At 47.9% G+C, this 26,461-nt stretch overlaps 1 protein-coding gene across 3 annotated transcripts in view; it reads left to right on the top strand.

Moving 5' to 3' along the window:
- NEK4 (NIMA related kinase 4) overlaps window positions 1-25,780 on the top strand; it is a 93,360-nt gene extending 67,580 nt beyond the window's left edge. For all 3 annotated transcript variants that reach the window (XM_077276944.1, XM_077276947.1, XM_077276946.1), the window contains exons 10-16: window positions 4,004-4,147; window positions 4,272-4,341; window positions 6,390-6,478; window positions 20,570-20,664; window positions 21,706-21,905; window positions 22,440-22,573; window positions 25,393-25,780. In XM_077276944.1, the coding sequence (XP_077133059.1) occupies window positions 4,004-4,147; window positions 4,272-4,341; window positions 6,390-6,478; window positions 20,570-20,664; window positions 21,706-21,905; window positions 22,440-22,573; window positions 25,393-25,485 (825 nt within the window). In that variant the 3' untranslated portion in view covers window positions 25,486-25,780. The remainder of the gene's footprint in view (window positions 1-4,003; window positions 4,148-4,271; window positions 4,342-6,389; window positions 6,479-20,569; window positions 20,665-21,705; window positions 21,906-22,439; window positions 22,574-25,392) is intronic.
- The last annotated feature ends 681 nt before the right edge of the window (window positions 25,781-26,461 follow it).

Genomic DNA, 26,461 nt, shown 5'->3' with positions numbered 1-26,461 from the left:
AGCCCAAACAGTATATAACACTGCCCATGTACTATATAACACAGCCCACGCAGTATATAACACTGGCCAGGTAGTATATAACACAGCCCACGCAGTATATAATACTGGCCAGGTAGTATATAGCAGCCACGCGGTATATTACACAGCCCACGCAGTATATAACACTGGCCACGTAATATATAACACAGCCCACGCAGTATATAACACTGGCCACGTAATATATAACACAGCCCGCGCAGTATATAACACTGGCCACGTAATATATAACACAGCCCACGCAGTATATAACACTGGCCACGTAATATATAACACAGCCCACGCAGTATATAACACTGGCCACGTAATATATAACACAGCCCACGCAGTATATAACACTGGCCACGTAATATATAACACAGCCCGCGCAGTATATAACACTGGCCACGTAATATATAGCACAGCACACGCAGTATATAACACTGGCCAGGTAGTATATAGCAGCCACGCGGTATATAACACAGCCCACACAGTATATAACACTGGCCACGTAATATATAACACAGCCCACGCAGTATATAACACTGGCCACGTAATATATAGCACAGCCCACGCAGTACATAACATAGCCCACATAGCATCTAACACTGGCCAGGTAGTATATAGCATCCACGCGGTATATTACACAGCCCACGCCATTTCCCTGTTAAAAAAAATAAAATAAAATAAAAAATAGTGATATACTCACCTGCCGGGCTCCAATCCAGCGAAACTGTGGCGCAGGCGATGAGCGCGCGGCTGCCGCCATCTTCCATTCCCAGGATGCACTGCGAAATTACTCAGATGACTTAGCGGTCTCGCGAGACCGCTAAGTCTTCTGGGTAATTTCGCAATGCATCTCGGGGAACGGAAGATGGTGGAGGCCGCCCGCGGCTTGGCGGACTTCGGAGGGTGAGTATAGCAGGTTTTTTTATTATTATTATTATTTTTAAGCGGTGACTGGAGGGGAGCATGCGGGTGCCGGGCACTGACTGCGGTGACTGGAGGGGAGCATGCGGGCGCCGGGCGGTGACTGGAGGGGAGCATGCGGGCGCCGGGCGGTGACTGGAGGGGAGCATGCGGGCGCCGGGCGGTGACTGGAGGGGAGCATGCGGGCGCCGGGCACTGACTGCTGTGACTGGAGGGGAGCATGCGGGCGCCGGGCACTGACTGCGGTGACTGGAGGGGAGTATGCGGGCGCCGGGCACTGACTGCGGTGACTGGAGGGGAGCATGCGGGCGCCGGGCACTGACTGCGGTGACTGGAGGGGAGCATGCGGGCGCCGGGCACTGACTGCGGTGACTGGAGGGGAGCATGCGGGTGCCGGGCACTGACTGCGGTGACTGGAGGGGAGCATGCGGGCGCCGGGCGGTGACTGGAGGGGAGCATGCGGGCGCCGGGCACTGACTGCTGTGACTGGAGGGGAGCATGCGGGAGCCGGGCACTGACTGCGGTGACTGGAGGGGAGCATGCGGGCGCCGGGCACTGACTGCGGTGACTGGAGGGGAGCATGCGGGTGCCGGGCACTGACTGCGGTGACTGGAGGGGAGCATGCGGGCGCCGGGCGGTGACTGGAGGGGAGCATGCGGGCGCCGGGCACTGACTGCTGTGACTGGAGGGGAGCATGCGGGCGCCGGGCACTGACTGCGCTGACTGGAGGGGAGCATGCGGGCGCCGGGCGGTGACTGGAGGGGAGCATGCGGGCGCCGGGCGGTGACTGGAGGGGAGCATGCGGGCGCCGGGCACTGACTGCTGTGACTGGAGGGGAGCATGCGGGCGCCGGGCACTGACTGCGGTGACTGGAGGGGAGCATGCGGGCGCCGGGCACTGACTGCGGTGACTGGAGGGGAGCATGCGGGCGCCGGGCACTGACTGCGGTGACTGGAGGGGAGCATGCGGGTGCCGGGCACTGACTGCGGTGACTGGAGGGGAGCATGCGGGCGCCGGGCGGTGACTGGAGGGGAGCATGCGGGCGCCGGGCACTGACTGCTGTGACTGGAGGGGAGCATGCGGGCGCCGGGCACTGACTGCGGTGACTGGAGGGGAGCATGCGGGCGCCGGGCACTGACTGCGGTGACTGGAGGGGAGCATGCGGGTGCCGGGCACTGACTGCGGTGACTGGAGGGGAGCATGCGGGCGCCGGGCGGTGACTGGAGGGGGAGCATGCGGGCGCCGGGCACTGACTGCTGTGACTGGAGGGGAGCATGCGGGCGCCGGGCACTGACTGCGCTGACTGGAGGGGAGCATGCGGGCGCCGGGCACTGACTGCGGTGACTGGAGGGGAGCATGCGGGCGCTGGGCACTGACTGCGGTGACTGGAGGGGAGCATGCGGGCGCCGGGCACTGACTGCGGTGACTGGAGGGGAGCATGCGGGCGCCGGGCACTGACTGCGGTGACTGGAGGGGAGCATGTGGGCGCTGGGCACTGACTGCGGTGACTGGAGGGGAGTATGCGGGCGCCGGGCACTGACTGCGCTGACTGGAGGGGAGTATGCGGGCGCTGGGCACTGACTGCGGTGACTGGAGGGGAGTATGCGGGCGCCGGGCACTGACTGCGGTGACTGGAGGGGAGTATGCGGGCGCCGGGCACTGACTGCGCTGACTGGAGGGGAGCATGTGGGCGCTGGGCACTGACTGCGGTGACTGGAGGGGAGTATGCGGGCGCCGGGCACTGACTGCGGTGACTGATGGGGAGTATGCGGGCGCCGGGCACTGACTGCGCTGACTGGAGGGGAGCATGCGGGCGCTGGGCACTGACTGCGGTGACTGGAGGGGAGCATGCGGGCGCCGGGCACTGACTGCGGTGACTGGAGGGGAGCATGCGGGCGCCGGGCACTGACTGCGGTGACTGGAGGGGAGCATGCGGGCGCCGGGCACTGACTGCGGTGACTGGAGGGGAGCATGTGGGCGCCGGGCACTGACTGCGGTGACTGGAGGGGAGCATGCGGGCGCCGGGCACTGACTGCGGTGACTGGAGGGGAGCATGCGGGCGCCGGGCACTGACTGCGGTGACTGGAGGGGAGCATGCGGGCGCCGGGCACTGACTGCGGTGACTGGAGGGGAGCATGCGGGCGCCGGGCACTGACTGCGGTGACTGGAGGGGAGTATGCGGGCGCCGGGCACTGACTGCGGTGACTGGAGGGGAGTATGCGGGCGCCGGGCACTGACTGCGGTGACTGGAGGGGAGTATGCGGGCGCCGGGCACTGACTGCAGGGGAGTAGGGAGGGACTAATCGGACTGTGCCCGTCGCTGATTGGTCGCGGCAGCCATGACAGGCAGCTGGCGAGACCAATCAGCGACGCGGGATTTCCGTGACGGAAGTTGCAGACAGAAAGACGGAAGTACCCCTTAGACAATTATATATATATAGATTTTGTGTGACACCACTCTGATTTAAGGGTACAAAAATTAAAAGTTTGAAAATTGCTAAATTTTAAATTACTCTGTCGCCTCATTGGTGGACACAGGACCATGGGTGTTATGCTGCTGTCCACTAGGAGGTGACACTATGCATAATCTGAAAAAGATTTTTTTGCCAAATTTCTGTTTTTTTCATAAATAAACGCAAGTCATATGGAAGAAATTTTACCACTAACATGAAGTACAATATGTCACGAAAAATCAGCCTCAGAATCAGTGGGATCTGTTGAAGCGTTCCAGAGTTATGATCTCATAAATTGACAGTGGTCAGAATTGCAAAAATTGGCCTGGTCAGGAAGGTCAAAATTGGTTTGGTCACTGAGGGGTTAATTCATACCTTAGACCTAGCGTCATGACCACTCTGCCGATCACAAAGGAGCACTCTGGGATGGGGTGGGGAGTTTGTGGACTGTACACCCATAGTGCATAATAGTTACAGTGATTGTTTTCTACAAAATATAAGATTGTTGTTGATTTAAAGAGAAATTCAGATTGTACAATGTGGGAAAGGGACGATGCAGGTGACCTAATGTTTTTGTGCCTAATGTGTTCGCGCTGATGTTCTAGATTCCTGCAGTTTTCCCAAGACGGCTGCCTTCTCCTCCTGCCATAAAAGAGAGAGCTGCTCTAAAATCCCTCGGCAGTCCTGAAAGGAAGACCTCTGCTGCCAAACCGGGCGGTGGTTCCCAGCCTAGCGCTTCGCTATCTCAGGTGCGTAACGATTTCTTTCACTTTTAGAATGAACATGTAGTTTTGATTTTCATCAAGACTTCGCTGCGAGGTCATGAACATAGTTATGTTTGTTATTACTTGTTCTGCGTTTCTGTTTATAAAGGATCATCGGCCTTTGTCAGCAAGAGAAAGACGGCGACTAAAACAATCCCTAGAAGAAATATCAATATCTGGTGAGATATGTATAATATAGATATGGCTATAATACAGTGCATTGTGGACTAGCGCACATGAATGCCATTGGGGCTGGGACGTAGGCCAAATTATGATCTGTACAGAGCCGTAACCTAAACAAAGCTCAAAGGGGTTGTCCCCAGTATAAAAGTGCTGTTTAATCAATAGATAATAGAAAATTAAGCATTTACACAATCGGATGTGTTTGGAATAAAATGTTGCTGTGCTGACATAAACTAATAATGGTGCCCCTGATGTATCCCGTGTAACAGCTTATGCCTGACCTTGTAGAGGAGCTTTAGCTGCTGGTCGGCAGGTGCTGTTTGCATTAATCCCACAAAAGGAAGGATGATTGAATATTCTCTACTGATGGCGCTGGCAGGGGTTATTCCATGCTACAGTGTTATTCCTCCCTGCCTTTTTCATTCATCTATGTACTGATGTTATGTTTTTCCATTTTTGAATAATAAGTGCACATTTTCATCCTGACTTAGCTGCTATTAGTCCTGAATAATCACAATGTCCTGGTCTCCACAATCCAAGGGCAGTTTCCTAAATGGGGTCACTGTTTAGGCATGTCACAGGCTCTCCAAACGCGATATGGCATCCGCTCCCAATTCCATCCAATTTTGCATTGAAAAACGCAAACGGCGCTCCTTCCCTTCCGAGCTCTGCCATGCACCCAATCAGTGGTTTTCCCCCCACATGTGGGGTATCAGCGTACTCAGGACAAATTGCACTGCAACTTTAGAAATCCAATGTCTCCTGTTTACCTTGTGCAAAATAATGGGGGCTAAAAGATCATTTTATGGAACTAATGTGATTTTTTTTTTTTTTTTTACAGCTCTGCATTATAAACTTCTGTGAAGTATGGGGGTTCATGATGCTCACCTTACATCTAGATATGTTCCTTGGGGGGTTTAGTTTTCAAAATGGTGTCACTTGTGGGGAGTTTCCACTGTTTAGGCACATCAGAGGCTCTCCAAACGGGACATGGCGTCCACTAATTATTCCAGCAAACTTTGCATTCAAAAAGTCAAACGGTGCTCCTTCCCTTCCAAGCCCTGCCGTGCGCCCAAACAGTGGTTTTTCCCCATATGGAGTATCGGCATGATCAGGAGAAATTGCACAACAACGTTTGTGCTCCACTTTTTCCTGTTATCCTTGTGAAAATAACAAAAAAATTGGGTCCAAAGTTAAATTTTAGAAGTAACAAAAGACTGACTGGCACATCCAAGCTAGTGTGAATAGGTGCGTACTAGGAGTCACTTCAAATGTGATGTGCTCCCTAAAAAGAAAATGGTTCTGTAAATTTTGTTGGAAAAAAGAGAAATAATTGGTCAAATTTTAACCCTTATAATTTCTTAATAAAAAAAGAAAAATGTGTCTTTAACCTTGTCACCCCGAAGCCTGTTTGCACCTTTTGACCAGGCCAATTTTTACAATTCTGACCACTATCAATTTATATAGTAATAAATCTGAAACGCTTCAATGGATCCCAGTGATTCTGAGACTGTTTCTTCGTGACCTATTGTACATGTTAGTAGTCAAATGTATTTGATATGACTTGTGCTTATTTGTAAAAATAACCGAAATTTGACGAAAATGTGGAAAATTTTGCAGTTTTCAAACTTTTAATCCTTATGCCCTTAAATCAGAGTGTTAGGTCAGGCAAAATAGTCAATAAATAACATTTCCCACATGTCTACTTTATATCAGCACAATTTTGGAAACAATTTTTTCTTTTCCATTGACCATAGCTTTACAAAGTTGTAGGATGATTTATAGTTCTCATTGGTGTCGTTTGATTTTTCGGTCCTTTATATTCAATTTTGTAGCACACAAATAGCAATTTAGGCTTTTTATTTTTACGCTTCGTTGATTTTATCACATAGATTATTACGCATCTGCTCTGAGTTATATGTGTGTTGGTGTAAGTATATACCCCGCAGAATGGGAAGTGGATAGACCCTCAATATCAAACAAAAGTTTTAGTAAAAATGGATGAAAATTCATGTTTCTCTCCTGTGTTTTCCTGTCTCCCCAGCACCATCCGTCAGAACACACTCTGCCCAAGCTGCTGATGGAGGACCAGCAATAAATCCTGTCTGTCAGTCTTTGCCAAGTCTGCATGAGGTGAGTTCTGCCAATGGTGAAATGGTGGTGGAACGGTAATAACGTGAGGACGATTTCATATTGTTCTAAGTTACTTTGTTACTTGCCTTGCTTGTAAATGCTGCTTGAAGTGGTGATCTGCTACTGGCTGCAGAGCCAAGTACCAGTTCAGGTCCAGAAGGTGAGTATCAAGTCGCAATCAATCGCTGCTTCCAACTTGTGGCGCTATAGAGTACAAGTCCTCTTTTTTTCTCTAAAGAGGCAATTTGCATATAAAATTTCCCAGAGGAGCATTGCACGGCGAATAAGCCTCCTTACCTTGACAAGCCAGAGCCGGTATGTCACTCTCCACAAGGAGAAACCTTATCCCTTAGACTTCAGTCATTATCAACATTCTTTATTCTAAGGCAAAACCTGTATTCAGTGAAGACAGATTTTTGCTATGGATACAATTCTATCTAAAATCAGGTATTACCCCTTCTAATTATTTCCTACATCTGGAGCTCGGAGGGTTTCTATCCTTAGCCTTAAAGGGTGATTGCCATCTTTGCCTTTCATGGTTGAGATGGGAATAACTGCTTCTAGGTCCCGGCCACTACAGGCAGTGCTACAAAATGTTCCATTAACATTATATATATATATGATGGCAATTTTTACACAGAGGGAACGTGTCGCCAGAAAAAAAACACTATTAACCTGCAAATGTGGGGTTAATCCGCAAGTTAGTAGCATTATTATGCTGGACGTAGCCTAACGCCGCGGGGAGAAAATTAACTTTTCTGATGACCGGTCCCCTTTTAAATGATTGCAATTGAAAAACTAAATTTTTCATGATCTTGCACGATTCTGTAAGGCTTTGCCCACACTGTCGGGCACATTCGCTCAGAAGGTATGCGCCCAACAGTCAGGATGGATGCCAGGACCTCCGTCCACCCTAGTGACACACTGTAAAGAAACGTCTATACAGCATGGTGTACATTTCTTTACACGTAGTCTCTCCTGTATCACATACGAGTCAGACGTGTAGCTGCTGGTGCCTGGGACCAACACCGATGCCGTGAAGTCAGGGCACCGTCCTTAATACTAATATATTAAAAAGTTTGTATATATTTATATTTTAGACTCATTTTATGTTTTTTGTTTACTCTGTCGCCTCATTGGGGGACAAAGGACCATGGGTGTTATGCTGCTGTCCACTAGGAGGCGACACTGTGCATAATCTGAAAAAAATTAACTGTGGCTCCTCCTGTGCAGTATACACCCTTGGACGGCATCAGCCTTCTCCAGTTTTTGCTTAGTGTCGCATAGGAGGCACACCTAAAAGATTTTTACTCCGTTTTTTCCGACGGGATTACAGATTAAGAAAAGAGGGTCTCCTGTGAGACTCCCGGCATGGCTCCTTCCTCGGCCCCCTATTATGGGGTGCCCAGTTGAAGTAGAGATGGCTATTCCCCATGTTGCTCCTTCCCCAGTCCCTCGGGTGCTGGTTCGAAGTCGAGACCCCCCCTCCTTCCCCAATTCCTTTTGGTTTCTGGGTTGAGGTCGAGGCGAGGATAAAGGCCCCTGAAGGTGACAACAGCACCCTCCCTATCCCCCTCTGGGGGTATTAGGTTGAGACACATCAGGAAGGGCCTGTACAGGCAGCATTCTACAGCTCCCAGCAATGGGCCAGCACACTGCGCCTGCATCCAGGGACCCCAGCCCAGCTGCGGGCTCCTGTTGGGGCCGGGGGGAGTGCTGGCAGGCATGGCACATACAGACACAGGGCTCCCTGCGCCCCTGTCTCTGCGGCAGCACCAGCTCTATACTGCCTCAGGGAGACCCTTACCGGGCTCCCCCTTCCGCTTATAGCCCCACCGCCATCCTGCCTTAAATCCGGAGGGGTCCGGTTCACATCCGACCCCCTCCCGGACTTTCGCGCCGGCCTGGAGCCCTTCTGGGCCTCAGGCATCTAATTTAGGCCTAGCTGAAGCTGCCGCCTCCTCTCCGCCCCCCGGATGACGAATATGACACTCTACAGTGTCATAAAGGGGGTGGATCGAGACAGAAAGGGCGCGTTTTTACACAGCCTTGCCGCCTTTTTCCAGCTCTCCGCCCCCTTCTCCTCCTTTCCTCTCTGTCTCAGCAGCCATTTTCTGCTGCAGATTAACCCTGCATCTCCCGGTCTGCTGACCAGGACCAGGCAGCCAGTCTCCGGGGGGCACAGAACTGTGGATCTTCGGCGCTGGACCTAGGGGCACACTGGTGGGGTAAGATCACAGCTGGGTTTTTTACTCAGCTGTGAATCCATATTACCTATAAGGCTCCCCTATAGGTTTCTCTATCCCTGTAAGGTCCTCTGCTGGCAGCACTTCTGCACTCCAAGAGAACCAGGCAGAACTGCTATTATGCATTCTGCACAGCTTGCGGGACCGCTCTCCCCAGTAGTAGCACAAACCCGCATTGTCAGAACTGTATACAAACTAATGTGTCAGAGCCCCAAGAAGCCCCTGCCAATGCCTCGGTGTCTAATGCCACGCCGGAATGGGCTACTCAGATATCGCAATCTATGACGCAGTCTATAGATAACCTAACCTCCACATTGCTTCAGGCTCTGCAGGGTCATGCCTCGGCTATGACCGTTACCCAGCAAAGGGAGAGCTTGACTCAGGAACAAGATGACCCTGGCACATCCACGTCTAGGTCAGGACGCAAGCGGACCCATAGATCAAGTCCATCTGCGTCATCCCATAGCACACGGTCATCTGTTGTGAATTTGCTTTTTGCTCCCTCTAGTGGTTACTAGTTTTTTGACTCTGGTTTTTCTGTCATTCCTTTTATCCGCACCTGGGTCGTTAGTTAGGGGTGTTGCTATATAAGCTCCCTGGACCTTCAGTTCAATGCCTGGCAACGTAGTAATCAGAGCTAGTCTGCTGTGCTCTTGTCTACTGATCCTGGTTCCAGTTATATCAGCTAAGTCTGCCTTTTGCTTTTTGCTATTTGTTTTGGTTTTGTATTTTTGTCCAGCTTGTTCCAAAACTATATCCTGACCTTTGCTGGAAGCTCTAGGGGGCTGGTGTTCTCCCCCCGGACCGTTAGACGGTTCGGGGGTTCTTGAATTTCCAGTGTGGATTTTGATAGGGTTTTTGTTGACCATATAAGTTACCTTTCTTTATTCTGCTATCAGTAAGCGGGCCTCTCTGTGCTAAACCTGGTTCATTTCTGTGTTTGTCATTTCCTCTTACCTCACCGTCATTATTTGTGGGGGGCTTCTATCCAGCTTTGGGGTCCCCTTCTCTGGAGGCAAGAAAGGTCTTTGTTTTCCTCTACTAGGGGTAGCTAGATTCTCCGGCTGGCGCGTGTCATCTAGAATCAACGTAGGAATGATCCCCGGCTACTTCTAGTGTTGGCGTTAGGAGTAGATATATGGTCAACCCAGTTACCACTGCCCTATGAGCTGGATTTTTGTATTCTGCAGACTTCCACGTTCCTCTGAGACCCTCGCCATTGGGGTCATAACAGTTTGCCAGGCCTTGATTAAATGTTTAATGCATTGCAGAAGAGGGATTATAAGAAAGAAGATTCTGAGTTTTTTTTTCTTTTTCCCCTTTACCTCAGAGTGGCTATGCTTGCTGCAGACATGAATGTCCAGACCTTGATTACAAGTGTGGACCAGCTGGCTACTCGTGTGCAGGGCATACAAGACTATGTTATCAGAAATCCTAGGTCAGAACCTAAAACACCGATTCCTGAACTGTTTTCCGGAGACAGGTTTAAGTTTAGGAATTTCGTGAATAATTGTAAATTGTTTTTGTCCCTGAGACCCTGTTCTTCTGGAGATTCTGCTCAGCAAGTAAAAATTGTTATGTCATTCTTACGGGGCGACCCTCAGGATTGGGCTTTTTCGCTGGCGCCAGGAGATCCGGCATTGGCTGATCTTGATGCGTTTTTTCTGGCGCTCGGTTTACTTTATGAGGAACCCAATCTTGAGATTCAGGCAGAAAAGGCCTTGCTGGCTATGTCTCAGGGGCAGGACGAGGCTGAAGTGTATTGCCAAAAATTTCGGAAATGGTCCGTGCTGACACATTGGAACGAGTGTGCTCTGGCCGCTAATTTTAGAAATGGCCTTTCTGAAGCCATTAAGAATGTTATGGTGGGTTTTCCCATTCCCACAGGTCTGAATGATACTATGGCACTGGCTATTCAAATTGACCGGCGGTTGCGGGAGCGCAAAACCGCAAATTCCCTCATGGTGTTGTCTGAACAGACACCTGATTTAATGCAATGTGATAGACGCCGGAATGGCTTGTGCTACTACTGTGGTGATTCTACACATGTTATCTCAGCATGCTCTAAACGTATAGCTAAGGTTGTTAGTCCTGTCACCGTTGGTAATTTGCAACCTAAATTTATTCTGTCTGTAACTTTGATTTGCTCACTGTCCTCTTATCCTGTCATGGCGTTTGTAGATTCAGGTGCTGCCCTGAGTCTCATGGATCTCTCATTTGCTAAGCGCTGTGGTTTTACTCTTGAACCATTAGAAAATCCTATTCCTCTTAGGGGTATTGATGCTACACCATTGGCAGCAAATAAACCGCAGTATTGGACACAGGTTACCATGTGCATGACTCCTGAACACCGCGAGGTGATACGTTTCCTGGTTTTACATAAAATGCATGATTTGGTTGTTTTAGGGCTGCCATGGTTACAGACCCATAATCCAGTCCTGGACTGGAAGGCTATGTCAGTCTCAAGTTGGGGCTGTCGTGGTATTCATGGGGATTCCCTGCCTGTGTCTATTGCTTCTTCTACGCCTTCGGAAGTTCCGGAGTATTTGTCTGATTATCAGGATGTCTTCAGTGAGTCTGAGTCCAGTGCACTGCCTCCTCATAGGGACTGTGACTGTGCTATAGATTTGATCCCAGGCAGTAAATTTCCTAAGGGAAGACTGTTTAATCTGTCGGTACCTGAACATACCGCTATGCGTTCATATATCAAGGAGTCTCTGGAGAAAGGACATATTCGTCCGTCTTCTTCCCCTCTTGGTGCGGGATTCTTTTTTGTGGCAAAAAAGGACGGATCTTTGAGACCTTGTATTGATTATCGGCTTTTAAATAAGATCACTGTCAAATTTCAGTATCCTTTACCGCTGTTGTCTGACTTGTTTGCCCGGATTAAGGGTGCCAAGTGGTTCACCAAGATAGACCTTCGTGGTGCGTACAACCTTGTGCGCATTAAGCAAGGTGATGAATGGAAAACCGCATTCAATACGCCCGAAGGTCATTTTGAGTACTTGGTGATGCCTTTTGGGCTCTCCAATGCGCCTTCAGTTTTTCAGTCCTTTATGCATGACATTTTCCGGAAGTATCTGGATAAATTTTTGATTGTTTATCTGGATGATATTTTGGTTTTTTCTGATGATTGGGATTCGCATGTGGAGCAGGTCAGGTTGGTCTTTAAAATTTTGCGTGAAAATTCTTTGTTTGTCAAGGGCTCAAAGTGTCTCTTTGGTGTACAGAAGGTTCCCTTTTTGGGGTTCATTTTTTCCCCTTCTGCTGTGGAGATGGACCCAGTCAAGGTCCGAGCTATTCTTGATTGGACTCAGCCCTCGTCAGTTAAGAGTCTTCAGAAGTTCTTGGGCTTCGCTAACTTCTACCGTCGTTTTATCGCTAATTTTTCTAGCATTGTGAAACCTTTGACGGATATGACCAAGAAGGGCTCCGATGTAGCTAACTGGGCTCCTGCTGCCGTGGAGGCTTTCCAGGAGTTGAAACGCCGGTTTACTTCGGCGCCTGTTTTGTGCCAACCTGACGTCTCACTTCCCTTTCAGGTTGAGGTGGATGCTTCGGAGATTGGGGCAGGGGCCGTTTTGTCGCAGAGAGGCCCTGGTTGCTCTGTTATGAAACCTTGTGCCTTTTTCTCTAGGAAGTTTTCGCCTGCCGAGCGAAATTATGATGTGGGCAATCGGGAGTTGTTGGCCATGAAATGGGCATTTGAGGAGTGGCGTCATTGGCTCGAGGGTGCTAAGCATCGTGTGGTGGTCTTGACTGATCACAAAAATCTGATGTATCTCGAGTCTGCTAAACGCCTTAATCCGAGACAGGCCCGCTGGTCATTGTTTTTCTCCCGCTTTGATTTTGTTGTCTCGTATTTACCAGGTTCAAAGAATGTGAAGGCCGATGCTCCTGGAGTCGCTGATCCTGTTGGTATTCTTAAAGATGGAGTTATCTTGTCAGCTATTTCTCCGGATCTGCGACGTGTGTTGCAGAGATTTCAGGCTGATAGGCCTGAGTCTTGTCCACCTGACAGACTGTTTGTCCCGGATAAGTGGACCAGCAGAGTCATTTCCGAGGTTCATTCCTCGGTGTTGGCAGGTCACCCGGGAATTTTTGGCACCAGAGATCTGGTGGCCAGGTCCTTTTGGTGGCCTTCCTTGTCAAGGGATGTGCGGTCATTTGTGCAGTCCTGTGGGACTTGTGCTCGAGCTAAGCCTTGTTGTTCTCGTGCCAGCGGTTTGCTCTTGCCCTTGCCTGTCCCGAAGAGACCTTGGACACATATCTCCATGGATTTCATTTCTGATCTTCCGCTATCTCAGGGCATGTCCGTTATCTGGGTGATATGTGATCGCTTCTCCAAGATGGTCCATTTGGTTCCTTTGCCTAAGCTGCCTTCCTCTTCCGATCTGGTTCCTGTGTTTTTCCAGAACGTGGTTCGTTTGCACGGCATCCCTGAGAATATTGTGTCAGACAGAGGATCCCAGTTCGTTTCCAGGTTCTGGCGATCCTTTTGTAGTAGGATGGGCATTGATTTGTCGTTTTCGTCTGCTTTCCATCCTCAGACTAATGGGCAGACGGAGCGAACCAATCAGACTTTGGAGGCTTATTTGAGGTGTTTTGTCTCTGCTGATCAGGACGATTGAGTGACATTCTTGCCGTTGGCTGAGTTTGCCCTTAATAATCGGGCTAGTTCCGCCACCTTGGTTTCGCCTTTTTTCTGCAACTCTGGTTTCCATCCTCGCTTTTCTTCGGGTCATGTGGAGCCTTCTGACTGTCCTGGGGTGGATTCTGTGGTGGATAGGTTGCAGCAGATCTGGAATCATGTGGTGGACAACTTGAAGTTGTCACAGGAGAAGGCTCAGCGCTTTGCCAACCGCCGCCGCGGTGTGGGTCCCCGACTACGCGTTGGGGATTTGGTATGGCTTTCTTCCCGCTTTGTTCCTATGAAGGTCTCCTCTCCCAAATTTAAACCTCGTTTTATTGGGCCTTACAAGATATTGGAAATCCTTAATCCTGTATCTTTTCGTCTGGATCTTCCTGTGTCGTTTGCTATTCACAATGTATTTCATAGGTCCTTGTTGCGGCGGTACATTGTGCCTGTGGTTCCTTCTGCTGAGCCTCCTGCTCCGGTGTTGGTTGAGGGCGAGTTGGAGTACGTGGTGGAGAAGATCTTGGATTCTCGCCTCTCCAGGCGGAGGCTTCAGTACCTGGTCAAGTGGAAGGGCTATGGTCAGGAGGATAATTCCTGGGTGGTCGCCTCTGATGTTCATGCGGCCGATTTAGTTCGTGCCTTTCATGCTGCTCATCCTGATCGCCCTGGTGGTCGTGGTGAGGGTTCGGTGACCCCTCACTAAGGGGGGGGTACTGTTGTGAATTTGCTTTTTGCTCCCTCTAGTGGTTACTAGTTTTTTGACTCTGGTTTTTCTGTCATTCCTTTTATCCGCACCTGGGTCGTTAGTTAGGGGTGTTGCTATATAAGCTCCCTGGACCTTCAGTTCAATGCCTGGCAACGTAGTAATCAGAGCTAGTCTGCTGTGCTCTTGTCTACTGATCCTGGTTCCAGTTATATCAGCTAAGTCTGCCTTTTGCTTTTTGCTATTTGTTTTGGTTTTGTATTTTTGTCCAGCTTGTTCCAAAACTATATCCTGACCTTTGCTGGAAGCTCTAGGGGGCTGGTGTTCTCCCCCCGGACCGTTAGACGGTTCGGGGGTTCTTGAATTTCCAGTGTGGATTTTGATAGGGTTTTTGTTGACCATATAAGTTACCTTTCTTTATTCTGCTATCAGTAAGCGGGCCTCTCTGTGCTAAACCTGGTTCATTTCTGTGTTTGTCATTTCCTCTTACCTCACCGTCATTATTTGTGGGGGGGCTTCTATCCAGCTTTGGGGTCCCCTTCTCTGGAGGCAAGAAAGGTCTTTGTTTTCCTCTACTAGGGGTAGCTAGATTCTCCGGCTGGCGCGTGTCATCTAGAATCAACGTAGGAATGATCCCCGGCTACTTCTAGTGTTGGCGTTAGGAGTAGATATATGGTCAACCCAGTTACCACTGCCCTATGAGCTGGATTTTTGTATTCTGCAGACTTCCACGTTCCTCTGAGACCCTCGCCATTGGGGTCATAACAGTCATCCCCCTCTAGGGAGAGACACCGTAGCTCCAAGTCATCTAGACCGTCCCATTCCAAGGACAGACAATGCAGATCTCCGCAATCCCCGACCAGAGAAGGCCTCCTCCCCAGCCCACTCAGCAGGGGACGCCTCAGTGATACACAGGATTCGGAAGGCATCTGCGACTCTGACTCAGACAGAGACATGGAGGGGTCCCTGATCCCAATCCCTCCTAGCAATACAGCGCTAGTTGAGGACATAATTTCATCCATCCATCGGGTGCTGGACATTTCTGATCCGCCACCAGAGGCCCCAGAACATAAGATTTCCTTTGAAGGACCTCTGAAGCTGCCTAAGGTTTTCTCTAACCACCCAGAGTTTAAGGCGATCCTTAAAAAGCAGCTCTCACAGCCTGAGAAAAAATTCGCTAATCACAAATATCTGGAGGCGAGGTACCCCTTCCCACAGAAGGACACCAAGGAATGGACAGATCCACCTGAAGTGGACCCCCCAGTCTCTAGGCTAGCAGCACAGATTCTCCTTTCACTGCCAGATAGCTCAACCCTCAGGGACGCAGCAGACCGGCAGGTAGAACGCATGGCTCGTTCAATTTTCGAGGCAGCAGGGGCATCCCTGGCTCCCGCGTTCGCCTCAGTTTGGGCTGCCAAGGCCATTCTGGCCTGGGCAAAGAATTTACAAGCTCTCCAAGCATCCGCTCCTGAGCTGTCGGACCAAGCGGTTCAAATAGCAGTTGTAGCAGACTACATGCTCCATGCAGCTCTGGATTCAGCAAGGGGAGTAGCGGGGATAGCATCAAACGCCATCACGATTCGGCGTATCCTCTGGGTGCGGGAATGGAAAGCGGACGCAGCCTCAAAGAAGTCCCTCACGCACCTCCCTACCTCAGTGGGAGACTTTTCGGTGAACAGTTGGACACTATGATATCCAACGCCACCGGGGGTAAGAGTACTTCTCTTCCCCAACTGAAACCTAAACGCACTTACAAGAATGGTAATCAAACTCGATTCCGATCCTTTCGGAATTCCTCCGGCTGGTCAGTCTCGCGTCCAGCACAAAATCGTAACCGTTCCCCACGCAGGGAGAACTCACGATCGACGCAAAGGTCGGACAAGACCTGGCAGTCCAAAGCAGGCCAGCCTCTAAGCCCAGAGGAGGAAAATCTCAGACTTTCTCCTCATCATGACTCACGGACTCCGGAAGACACCACACCAGTAGGCGGCCAACTTTTGCTCTTTAATCAAGTCTGGCTGCCTATTACAGAAGACAGGTGGGTCATGGAACTAGTGTCTTCCGGATACAAAATAGACTTCACCTCCAACCCACCGGACCGATTCTTCCTCTCTGTCCCCCCAAAACCGCCAGCCAAGGCTCGTGCCTACCACCAAGCGGTCTCCTTGCTTTTTCAAGCAGGAGTCATAGTACCGGTACCCACGACCGACCGCTTCCGAGGGTTCTACTCCAATCTGTTCGTAGTTCCCAAGAAAGGAGGCAGCGTACGGCCCATACTAGACCTAAAACAGCTCAACAAATATGTACGGGTCCGTCATTTCCGCATGGAGTCCCTTCGGTCCGTCATTGCGTCCATGGAGAAGGGAGAATATCTCGCCTCCATAGACATACAAGATGCATACCTGCATATACCTATTGCACCTGCCCATCAGAGGTTTCTCAGGTTCGCAATAGGCCAGGACCACTACCAATTCGTGGCTCTCCCTTTCGGACTCGCCACGGCTCCCAGAGTGTTCACCAAGGTCATGGCAGCCACGATGGACGTCCTGCACTCCAGAGGCATAGTAGTCGTTCCATACCTGGACGATATACTCATCAAGGCTCCCACCTTCAAGGACTGCGAGCTCAGTTTCTCAATCACAACCGATACTCTCAGTCGCATGGGCTGGTTAATCAACCTACAAAAGTCATCACCAACCCCGAGTCAGTCCCTGACCTTCCTGGGAATGTTATTCAACACCTCCAGGGGTCTAGTGCTCCTTCCCAAGGACAAGGCACTGGCTCTCCGACTAGGAGTTCGCACCCTCCTCCGCAAACCCCCTCGATCTCTCCGGTTTGCCATGAGAGTCCTCGGCAAGATGGCAGCAGCAATAGAAGCTGTCCCATTTGCCCAGTTTCACCTCAGACCTCTCCAACTAGCCATTCTCAAGTCCTGGGACAGGAATCCCTTTTCTCTTGACAGGGAGTTCCAGCTAACGTCAACCAGGAAGTCCCTGCACTGGTGGCTCAAGCCAACCTCGCTAGCAAAGGGGAAATCCTTTCTCACAGGTCAATGGAAGGTTCTGACCACCGACGCGAGCCTGACGGGTTGGGGTGCGGTGCACCTACACCACAGGGCACAGGGCAAGTGGTCCCCAGTGGAAGCGACCATGCCCATCAACATCCTGGAAATTCGTGCAATCCTTCTGGCATTGAGGGCCTTCCATCACTTACTGGCAGCCTCTCACATCAGAATACAGTCGGACAATGCCACGGCTGTGGCATATGTGAATCACCAAGGGGGGACCCGCAGTACCCAGGCGATGCGAGAAGTGTCACACATCCTCCGCTGGGCGGAGGACACAGGGTCGGTTCTTTCGGCGGTCCACATTCTGGGTGTGGACAACTGGGAAGCAGACTTCCTCAGCCGACAAGGAATAGACTCGGGAGAGTGGTCTCTCCATCCCGAAATTTTTCAACAGATCTGTGTCCGCTGGGGGACCCCGGATGTGGACCTAATGGCATCCCACTTCAATGCCAAGGTCTCCCAACTTCATGGCCAGAACACACGATCCGCGGTCGCTCGGAGCAGACGCTCTGGTTCAGGACTGGACCCAGTTCCAGCTTCTGTATATTTTTCCACCTCTCCCCCTGATATCCAGAGTGGTGAGGAAGATCAAACAAGAGGGAGTTCTGTTGTGAACTCTGTTTTCGGGCTCCCTCTTGTGGTCACTGGTGGTATGGTGTGACTTTTGCTTTGGGCTCCCCCTGGTGGCTTTGTTTGTTATCCTGCTGGTCTCTGGCTATCAGCTGGTTCGTTATCCTCTGGGAGGTTCCTATATAGCTCTGTTTTACTTCCTCTTGTTGCCGGCTGTCGATGTAATCAGTGCTACTCAGATTCCTTCTGACTACCTTGCTCCCAGTCCATCCAGGACAAAGCTAAGTTTTGTTTGCTTTTTTTTTGATCAGCAGTGTTTATCATGTTTTCTTGTCCAGCTTGCTAAAATGTGATTCCCTCGCTTGCTGGATGCTCTAGTGGACTGAGTTTCTCCCCACACACCATTAGTTGGTGCGTGGGTTCTTGTAATCTCAGAATGGATATTTTGTAAGGGTTTTTTATTGATCGCATAGACCCCTGCTCTATTTTCTGCTTTCTAGTACTAGTGGGCCTCTTTTGCTGAATCTAATTTCATCCCTACGTATGTGCCTTCTTCTTACTTCACCGTTAATATTTGTTGGGGGCTTCTATATCTTTGGGGATTATTTCTCTGGAGGCAAGCAAGGTCTTTCTTTCTCTTTAGGGGTAGCTAGTTCCTCAGGCTGGCTCGAGACGTCTAGGAATTTTTTAGGCACGTTCACCGGCTACCTCTAGTTGTTTTGGATAGGTTCAGATTTGCGATCAGTCCAGTTACCATCTCCCTAGAGCTTGTCCTTAGTTTATTCACTTGCTGGTCTATTCGTGATCCTCAGCCACTAAGGATCATAACAGAGTTCCAACCATCCTAATTGCACCGGACTGGCCCAGACGCACATGGTACGCCGACATCGTACAACTCACAGCAGACGCCCCCTGGCGTCTCCCCGACCGCCACGATCTTCTATCACAAGACCCGTTCTACCACCAGAACTCAGGGGCTCTCAATTTGATGGCGTGGCCCTTGAGACCTGGGTTCTAACCCAGGCAGGGCTCTCGACGGACGTCATTGGAACCATGATCAGAGCACGGAAACCAGCTTCTGCCAAGATTTATTACCGTACCTGGAAAGTTTCTTTACCTGGTGCGAATCTCGTGGCCAGATCCCACTCCCTTATTCCCTACCCAAAGTACTTGGTTTTCTCCAATCGGGTCTGGAGGCCAGGCTGTCATTGGGCTCGCTTAAGAGCCAGGTGTCAGCCCTCTCAGTGCTTTTTCAAAGGCGCATTGCTACCAAGCCGCAAGTAAGGACTTTCCTTCAGGGGGTTTCCCGATTGGTTCCCCCCTACAGACGACCACTAGAAACATGGGACCTCAACCTGGTCCTGACAGCATTGCAGGAACCACCCTTCGAACCCCTTAAAGGGAACCTATCACCCCGTTTTTTAAAGATTAGATAAAAATAGTGTGAAATAGGGGCAGAGCTGGGCTTTACATTAGTGCCTCTTTGGTGCCTTTACACCCCCGTTAGGCTGCCGAAATACCTTAGTGAAGTGTCCGTTTTGTCCTGTCACTCAAGCTGGTCAGGTCGGATGGGCGTGGTCACAGCGCTGTTTGTCCCCCAGGATCCTGCTCATCATTACGTTGGTGGCGCAGTGGTGTGCGCATGTCCAGCAGATGAATCCACTGCCCAGGAGATGAATAACGGCGCGGTCTTCGCTATTCAGCCGTTTACCGGTGGGCGCGGCCATCTTTCCTGTGGCCGCGCCTGCGCAGATGGAGCGCTCTGCTGCCCGGGGCTTCAGGAAAATGGCCGCGGGATTCCGCGCATGCGCAGATGGCCTCCTGCAGACGGCCCTTCCTGGCTTTTCACCAGGACAAGGTAGTTCTTCATACGGTCCCATCCTTCCATCCGAAGGTTGTGTCCGACTTCCACCTCAATGAGGAAATTTCACTACCATCCCTTTGTCCGGTTCCGGTTCATAGAGTGGAGAAGGCTCTGCATACGCTTGACCTTGTCAGGGCATTGCATATATACGTGTCTAGGACTGCGTCCTTCCGGAGGTCTGATTCTCTTTTCCTCCTTCCGGAAGGCGGCCACAAGGGTCTGCCAGCTTCCAAAGCTACCCTTGCCAGGTGGATCAAATCCACCATACAAGAGGCCTACCGCCTTAAGAATTCTCCTCTTCCAGACGGTATTATGGCACACTCTACATGGGCGGTAGGGGCCTCCTGGGTAGATGTGTCCTGCAGGCGGCGGTGCCCTAAGTATAGGGGCCTGTCTGCACAATATTCGTCCATTGCTTCCCACCCAGGGACTGCTTTAGGACGTCCCATGGTCCTGTGTCCCCCAATGAGGCGACAGAGTAAAGGAGATTTTTGTGTACTCACCGTAAAATCTTTTTCTCTTAGCCTCTAATTGGGGGACACAGCTCCCACCCTGTTGCCCTTTCCGGGCCGTTGTAACTGTTGAGTTCTCATATTGTTTTCTTGAGCTCGTACATAGTTGCCTTCTTACAGGCATAATTATGTTATTCATGTTACATAGTTGCCTTCTTACAGGCATAATTATGTTATTCATGTTACGTTCCTCCTACTGCTTTTGCACAAAACTGGAGAAGGCTGATGCCGTCCAGGGGTGTATACTGCACAGGAGGAGCCACAGTTAATCTTTTTCAGATTATGCATAGTGTCGCCTCCTAGTGGACAGCAGCATAACACCCATGGTCCTGTGTCCCCCAATTAGAGGCTAAGAGAAAGAGATTTTACGGTGAGTACACAAAAATCTCCTTTTTTTCACATGGATAACCTTCTAATTTCTGAGGAAGCAAATTCTAACCATATTATTTCTTGTACGTCCCTTTTTGTATTTCCTGTTCTGTATATAAAGGAAAGGCGTCATTCTGCACACGGGCTTTATGTTGAGTGTGATCTAAGCTCCTCTACGAATTCCACGGACAAGTCTGATGGAGATTGTAGAGAAAGGTAATTATTACGAAGCATAACTGAACAGTAATGACCATTCAGTATTGAGCAATGAAAATGTTATATTCTCTTAGACCTGATGGGGCTGGTGTAGTTATTCTGAAAATCCATGTCCGGATAACTGTATAATCTTTTTTGAAAGTTTCTAAGTGCAACAGAAGACTGAGATCTCATAAGTCCAAGTGTGTTCATGAGCTAAACTCCGTCTCCATTCCCACTCTCACTCATTTGCTGGACTCAAGCTTTGAAAAAGGTTTATACAGCCATCCTGACATTGATTTATATAGCCAGAAAGCCAGTCTCATCAGGTCTATGATCTGTTTAATAATGCATGCAGCTTGTGAGATGTGTTAACGGATCCGATCCGGACAGGATTTGAGATTTTTTTCTTAGCCACCACATGGACCATTGATAGCAATAGTCTGCAGATGAATCATTGTCTTTTTTTGGGGGGGAGAGTTTTCTAATTCTGTTCTGTGACCTGTGAAGGAATGGGGTGGAGGTGAGTTGTGACGGTCACTTATGATGTATGGTACATCTTGGGTCATCTACGATGTATTAGTATTACATGTCACTGTAATCCTGTCTGTGATGATAATGAGAATGCTGAAAAGTGATCTCTGCAGAACAGGAAGTATCAGCCTAATTTCAGATTTAGTGGCCAGAATGAAAAGTGCAAGATTACAAGATTTTTTAATATAAATAAGTAGCAAAGTTTACAATATTTTGAAAAAGAAAGAGAACATAACAATGTTTTTAAACAGTTCTTTAATGGGGCTGACTTACAAAGATACGTGCAAGCTTGTAACTTGTTACCTTTGCAAGAAAACTAGCTGAGACCAAGCTCTTCTATTCTCAGGGCTATTATTCCTCACATTTGTCAGTGGGGGTCTTGCACAATTGATATGTCATAAATATAATATTAATCGTGTACAACCGTAAACCGCTATTGAAAAGCGCATCCAGGTAGTGAATATGAAATGTATTGGCGTGGCTTAGCCGGACATGGTCATAGTAGAATTTTTCTTTTTTAATTCACAGAAAAGACTCCGATTCCGGAGAAATGAACGATCTTGTAAATCTAATGACGGAAACGTTACACATGGAGAAAGATAATATTCAGATGCCGCCGGCTGCTTTTAAAGAATTCAGGCTCAACAAGCGATACAGAGACACATTAATGTTACATGGAAGGGCACTGGAGGAGCAAGAAGATATCAGCTTTCAAGACTTAGCACCAGGTGGGACATTGTTTCGGATCGGTGGTAATTAACATACTTGCACACAAGGAGTAGAACCACTGCACTGCCAACTGTACATAGAGATGGCTTTACATTTCCCAACACATATAGGAAATCCGCTGGTGATATTTTGTCCAATCAATCGATTAAATAATCATAAATATTTTTTTATTTTATATCAAGAACAGCCCAGCATATACTAAAATTCAAAAATATCATTTTACCAATCACCCGCCACTTCTCTTCCAATGATGATGGACTCCAGTGATTGGCTGTAGTGGTCATAGAGGAGTTATGGAGACCGGTGGGGGACCCTGGTAGTTGTAGAAGAGGAGCCAGCAGCGGATCGTCATTTTAGAGCACACTGGGCTGTTTTTGAAAACAACAAATTAGAGCTGGACAGGACAAACCCCGTTAATTGGAGTTAAAGCAGTTTCAGATTTGTAGCACAGTGTTTATAACTTGCAAAATGAAAGACGTAATTATCAATCAGAAGTTTGGTGAAATTAGACATTTTTATGTTGTTTCGCTTAGATAATTTAACAGTCCAAGAAAAATTCCGTAGAATGATTGAAGCATTGAGGACAGATGTTCTACAGGGACTGGGTGTTAAAGTCCTAGAGGAAGCGTACAACATCATGGATGAGGAGGATGATAATCTGAAAGAGGTAAGCGATTGATACAGTTAATGAATTGTCACATCACAGGATTTGTCCTTAGTAATACAGTGACTTCACATTCTATAATGTATGATGTCCAGTGGTGTTCAAAAGTATTCAGACCTTCCTCCCCTTGGCATTTTTCATGTTTTGCTACCTCACAATCTACAATGTCACTGTACTTTTTAGGGTTTGCATCAGTTCATCTCAAGAACATTCCTACAGCTGTGAATATTTGGTTTTCTATTTATTGTAAAGAAAACAACAAATATGACAAAATAACTAAAAACTTCAGTGTGCATAACTATTCACCCCCTAAAGTCAGTACTTTGTAGAGCCTCCTTCTGTTGCAATTACAGCTGCAAATCACTTAGGATAAGTCTCTATGAGTTTCCACATCCGGCCACTGGGATTTTTGCCCATTCCTCAAGGCAAAACTGCTCCATATCCTTCATGTTAGATGGTTTCCTCTGGTGAATAGCAATCTTCAAGTCTGACCACAGATTCTTAATTGGATTAAGGTCTGGGCGTTGACTAGGTCACTCCAAAACATTTACATGTTTCCCCTTAAACCACTCGAGTGTTGCTTTAGCTTTGGGTCATTGTCTTGCTGGAAGGTGAACCTCTGTCCCAGTCTCAAATCACTGACAAACTGAAACAGGTTTTGCTCAAAAATATCCCTGACTTCCACGCCATCCATCTTCCCCCACTCGACTCGGGGTAATTGCTTGCACCAGACATTTTTAGAGACTATTAGGAAAAGGGGTGAATACATAGGCACATTCCAATTTTTAGTTATTTGATCCCATAAGTTGAATTTTTGCCTAGAATCTTGTCACTTCACTATGAGACTATTTAGTGCTGATGCGTCACAAACAAATCGGATTACAAAAATATTTAAACACAGGAATGTAGCAAAATAAGTAAAAAGCCAAAGCTGATGTTGTGTAGATCATACTGTAAATAGTGACCGATGAGGACCAAGTGCTGAGACACCAACAATTGTTAAAATGAAGAGGCACAAGAGTTCAGCGTATATATTATGTTTAATCTTAGTACATTATTGGCTGTGTATTTCTTGTACTGAGCACTTACTTTTCCTAAGAATATGAATAATTAAGTGTATTTTGACTGTCTATGCTTCTGTATAGCATTTGCTCAGCTGAGCTCTTGGACCCCTTCAGTTTAACCGTTTATGGTGTCTTAGCGCCATGTTGTCATTAGTTAATATTTATGATCTACATTCGCATCCTAAGATTAAATATAGGAAACTTATATGCACAGCAAAATCAAGAGCTGCCTATACAAATAAATGTATGAAGCTCAAAGTATCTCCTGATGAAACTTGATGCGAAACACACATTGGGATTATTTTCTTTATAGGTGAGGCCTTACTGACACCACAGTGTATATGTATGTCTCTTTTTACAGTGTGTGCCTGGAAGCATTGATTTACCTTGGCTCTGTGATTCTTTACTTCTATGAGTATCTGTCTCCAATGCTGAGATACCAGTTGCTCATACTATCTAATGTTATGTTTAACAGCCAAGTGGGAGGTCTCATTGCTCACCTATCTGTTATTTTATGTGTCTTACTTATGTCCAATGTTTGATTAGCGTTATGTCCCTTTCTCGTTCCTTTCATTGGGTGACTCAGGAAACTAAACGCTCTGTTCCCCATTGAAGCACCCAAGAAAAGAGGATTTTTACCATATAATCCCCTTCTTGTAGCCTTCATTAGGGGACACAGCACTTGGTTTCCTGCGATCCCCCCATGAAGCGTGCGAGAAATGAGTGGCTCGGAGAAAAGGATTTTACGGTGAGTACACAAAAATCCCTTTTTTTGTTCTTCCTCAACAGAATAGGAGCTATTCTGCAGTAACTGGCAATGGCCACTACACATGGAATGGAGATGTTCTGTACAGCTCAGCTTAATGTGTTTATATATGACTGCTGCGGTATCTAGTATCAGCTGATCAGTGGGGGTGTTGGGTGTTGGTCCCATCATTCTGATATTGGCCTTACCATAGAATAGATCATCAAGATCTCATCATAAGACAACCCCTTTAATTAGATTGTAGCTTAGCTGAAATATAGAAGTAGAGCATAAATACAGCCCACACAATGTAAACTCACATTTAAAATTGTTCACAAGTTTTTCAATGGCCCCAAAAGAAGAAAAGCCCATTGTGGCCTTAAAAATGATTGAGAATGGAATGATAAGACAAAGTATTACTTTACTTATTTATTACTCTTTCTAAAAAATGTAATAGAGGTACAGAAAAATAAAAAAATAACATTTTATGGAGTATGCAGGTACCTATTAAATGGACTCTGTTAGCAGGTTTTTGCTATTTAATCTGAGCAGCATAATGTAGGGGCAGAGAGCCTGATTCCAGCGATGTGTCACTTGCTCAGCAGCTTGCTGTAGTTTCAATACATACAGTGTTTTATCAGCACAAGATTATTACTGCAGGACTAGGTGTCGCGTGACAGGCAGTCCATCTAATTTGTTTAACCACGCCTCCACCACTGATTGGCTGCTTGCTGACAATGTGCACATGAAGCTGCCAATCAGTCGTGTGGGCGGAGTTATACACAGCTCAGCATTCTGAGCAGAGAAAACAGGGATTTTATCAAAACTGCACCAAGCAACTCTGTGACACTTCGGTGGAATCAGGGTCTCTGCCCCTACATCATGCTGCTCTCAGATTCCATAGCAAAAAAACGTGACAGATTCCATTCAAAGCTGCCAGTTTTATGTTTACTTTCAACCACAAATATAAAAATGATTAAAGCTTGCGTTTCTTTTTTTTTCTTTCCTTTCAGTCACACTTACAGAAACTCCTGGGAGAGAAGTACGGCAGTTACAACCTGAAAATTCGCCAACTCAAGTTTTTTGAAGAGAATTCAAAATTTTAAGTGAATTGTGATAGGTCAATTCTTCAGACCGAACATTGTGACGCATTTTCATTTTTATACATTAGAGTAGGTCATTTCCTCCTTCTGTTGAGGGAATATTAATGGCAATATATTTTCATATTGTCAGATTTTATCCAGAGGATTTTACAAGCGATGGTGTAAAGTGTGAGCTGTGAGTGCATGTATATGTGACTAACCCTATCCTTGTCTTTTTACCTGTAGAAGACGAAACATTTTCACCCTTTGAAACATCATTTTCTATATGTTTTAGAACATTAAAATGATTGTATCCCACTTTGCACTTGTAGTCTGTGGCCACCTAGGTGGTCATTATCTATGACTTTTCATAGATTATTTGGTAGTTTTGATAAAGTTTTTTGTGAGGCCATATTTCCGGGTCTGAATATGGACTATAATGCCGGAGTGACCCGACGTTTCTTATGGGCCGGTATTGTGATGTGAGCATGGTCCATGTTTCACCCACGTCTAAGCCTCCATCGTACACCTAAGGTTATTGCGTCTGAATGAGGCCTAAAGCTATTTAATGGATACCTCATTGTTTAACATGCTAATGTGACCCATTGGTTACGCCTGTGTTTAGATAAACCTCTGCGTTCGGCTTCATTCAGACATCTTTTTTTTTTTTTCACGTACAAGAAAAACACTAATTATTTTCAGCAGAGTGTAGTCCAAGTGTCATCTTTTTTCTCGTACGGGGAGAAAAAAGAAAAAAAGTTTCCCCATCTTCCCCTTTCTGACAGTCTGTGAAAATCGGACTGCACTCGGATGGCATCCAGAGCGCACCAATATTTTCATGGATCCATAGACTTGTGTTGCCGATTTTGATCTGACACTCAGATCAAAATTAGACATGACTCCACAATTTTCCTGCTTGGTCCATGAAAAATCACGGGCATGCATGTGTCCCCATAGACTATCACCGCTGCGAGTACCATCCATGAAAACCACTCATAGC

This window comes from Ranitomeya variabilis, chromosome 8 (genome assembly GCF_051348905.1).
Source record: "Ranitomeya variabilis isolate aRanVar5 chromosome 8, aRanVar5.hap1, whole genome shotgun sequence".
Classification (NCBI taxonomy): Eukaryota; Metazoa; Chordata; class Amphibia; order Anura; family Dendrobatidae; genus Ranitomeya; species Ranitomeya variabilis.
This window is presented reverse-complemented; position numbering and strand designations above follow the sequence as displayed.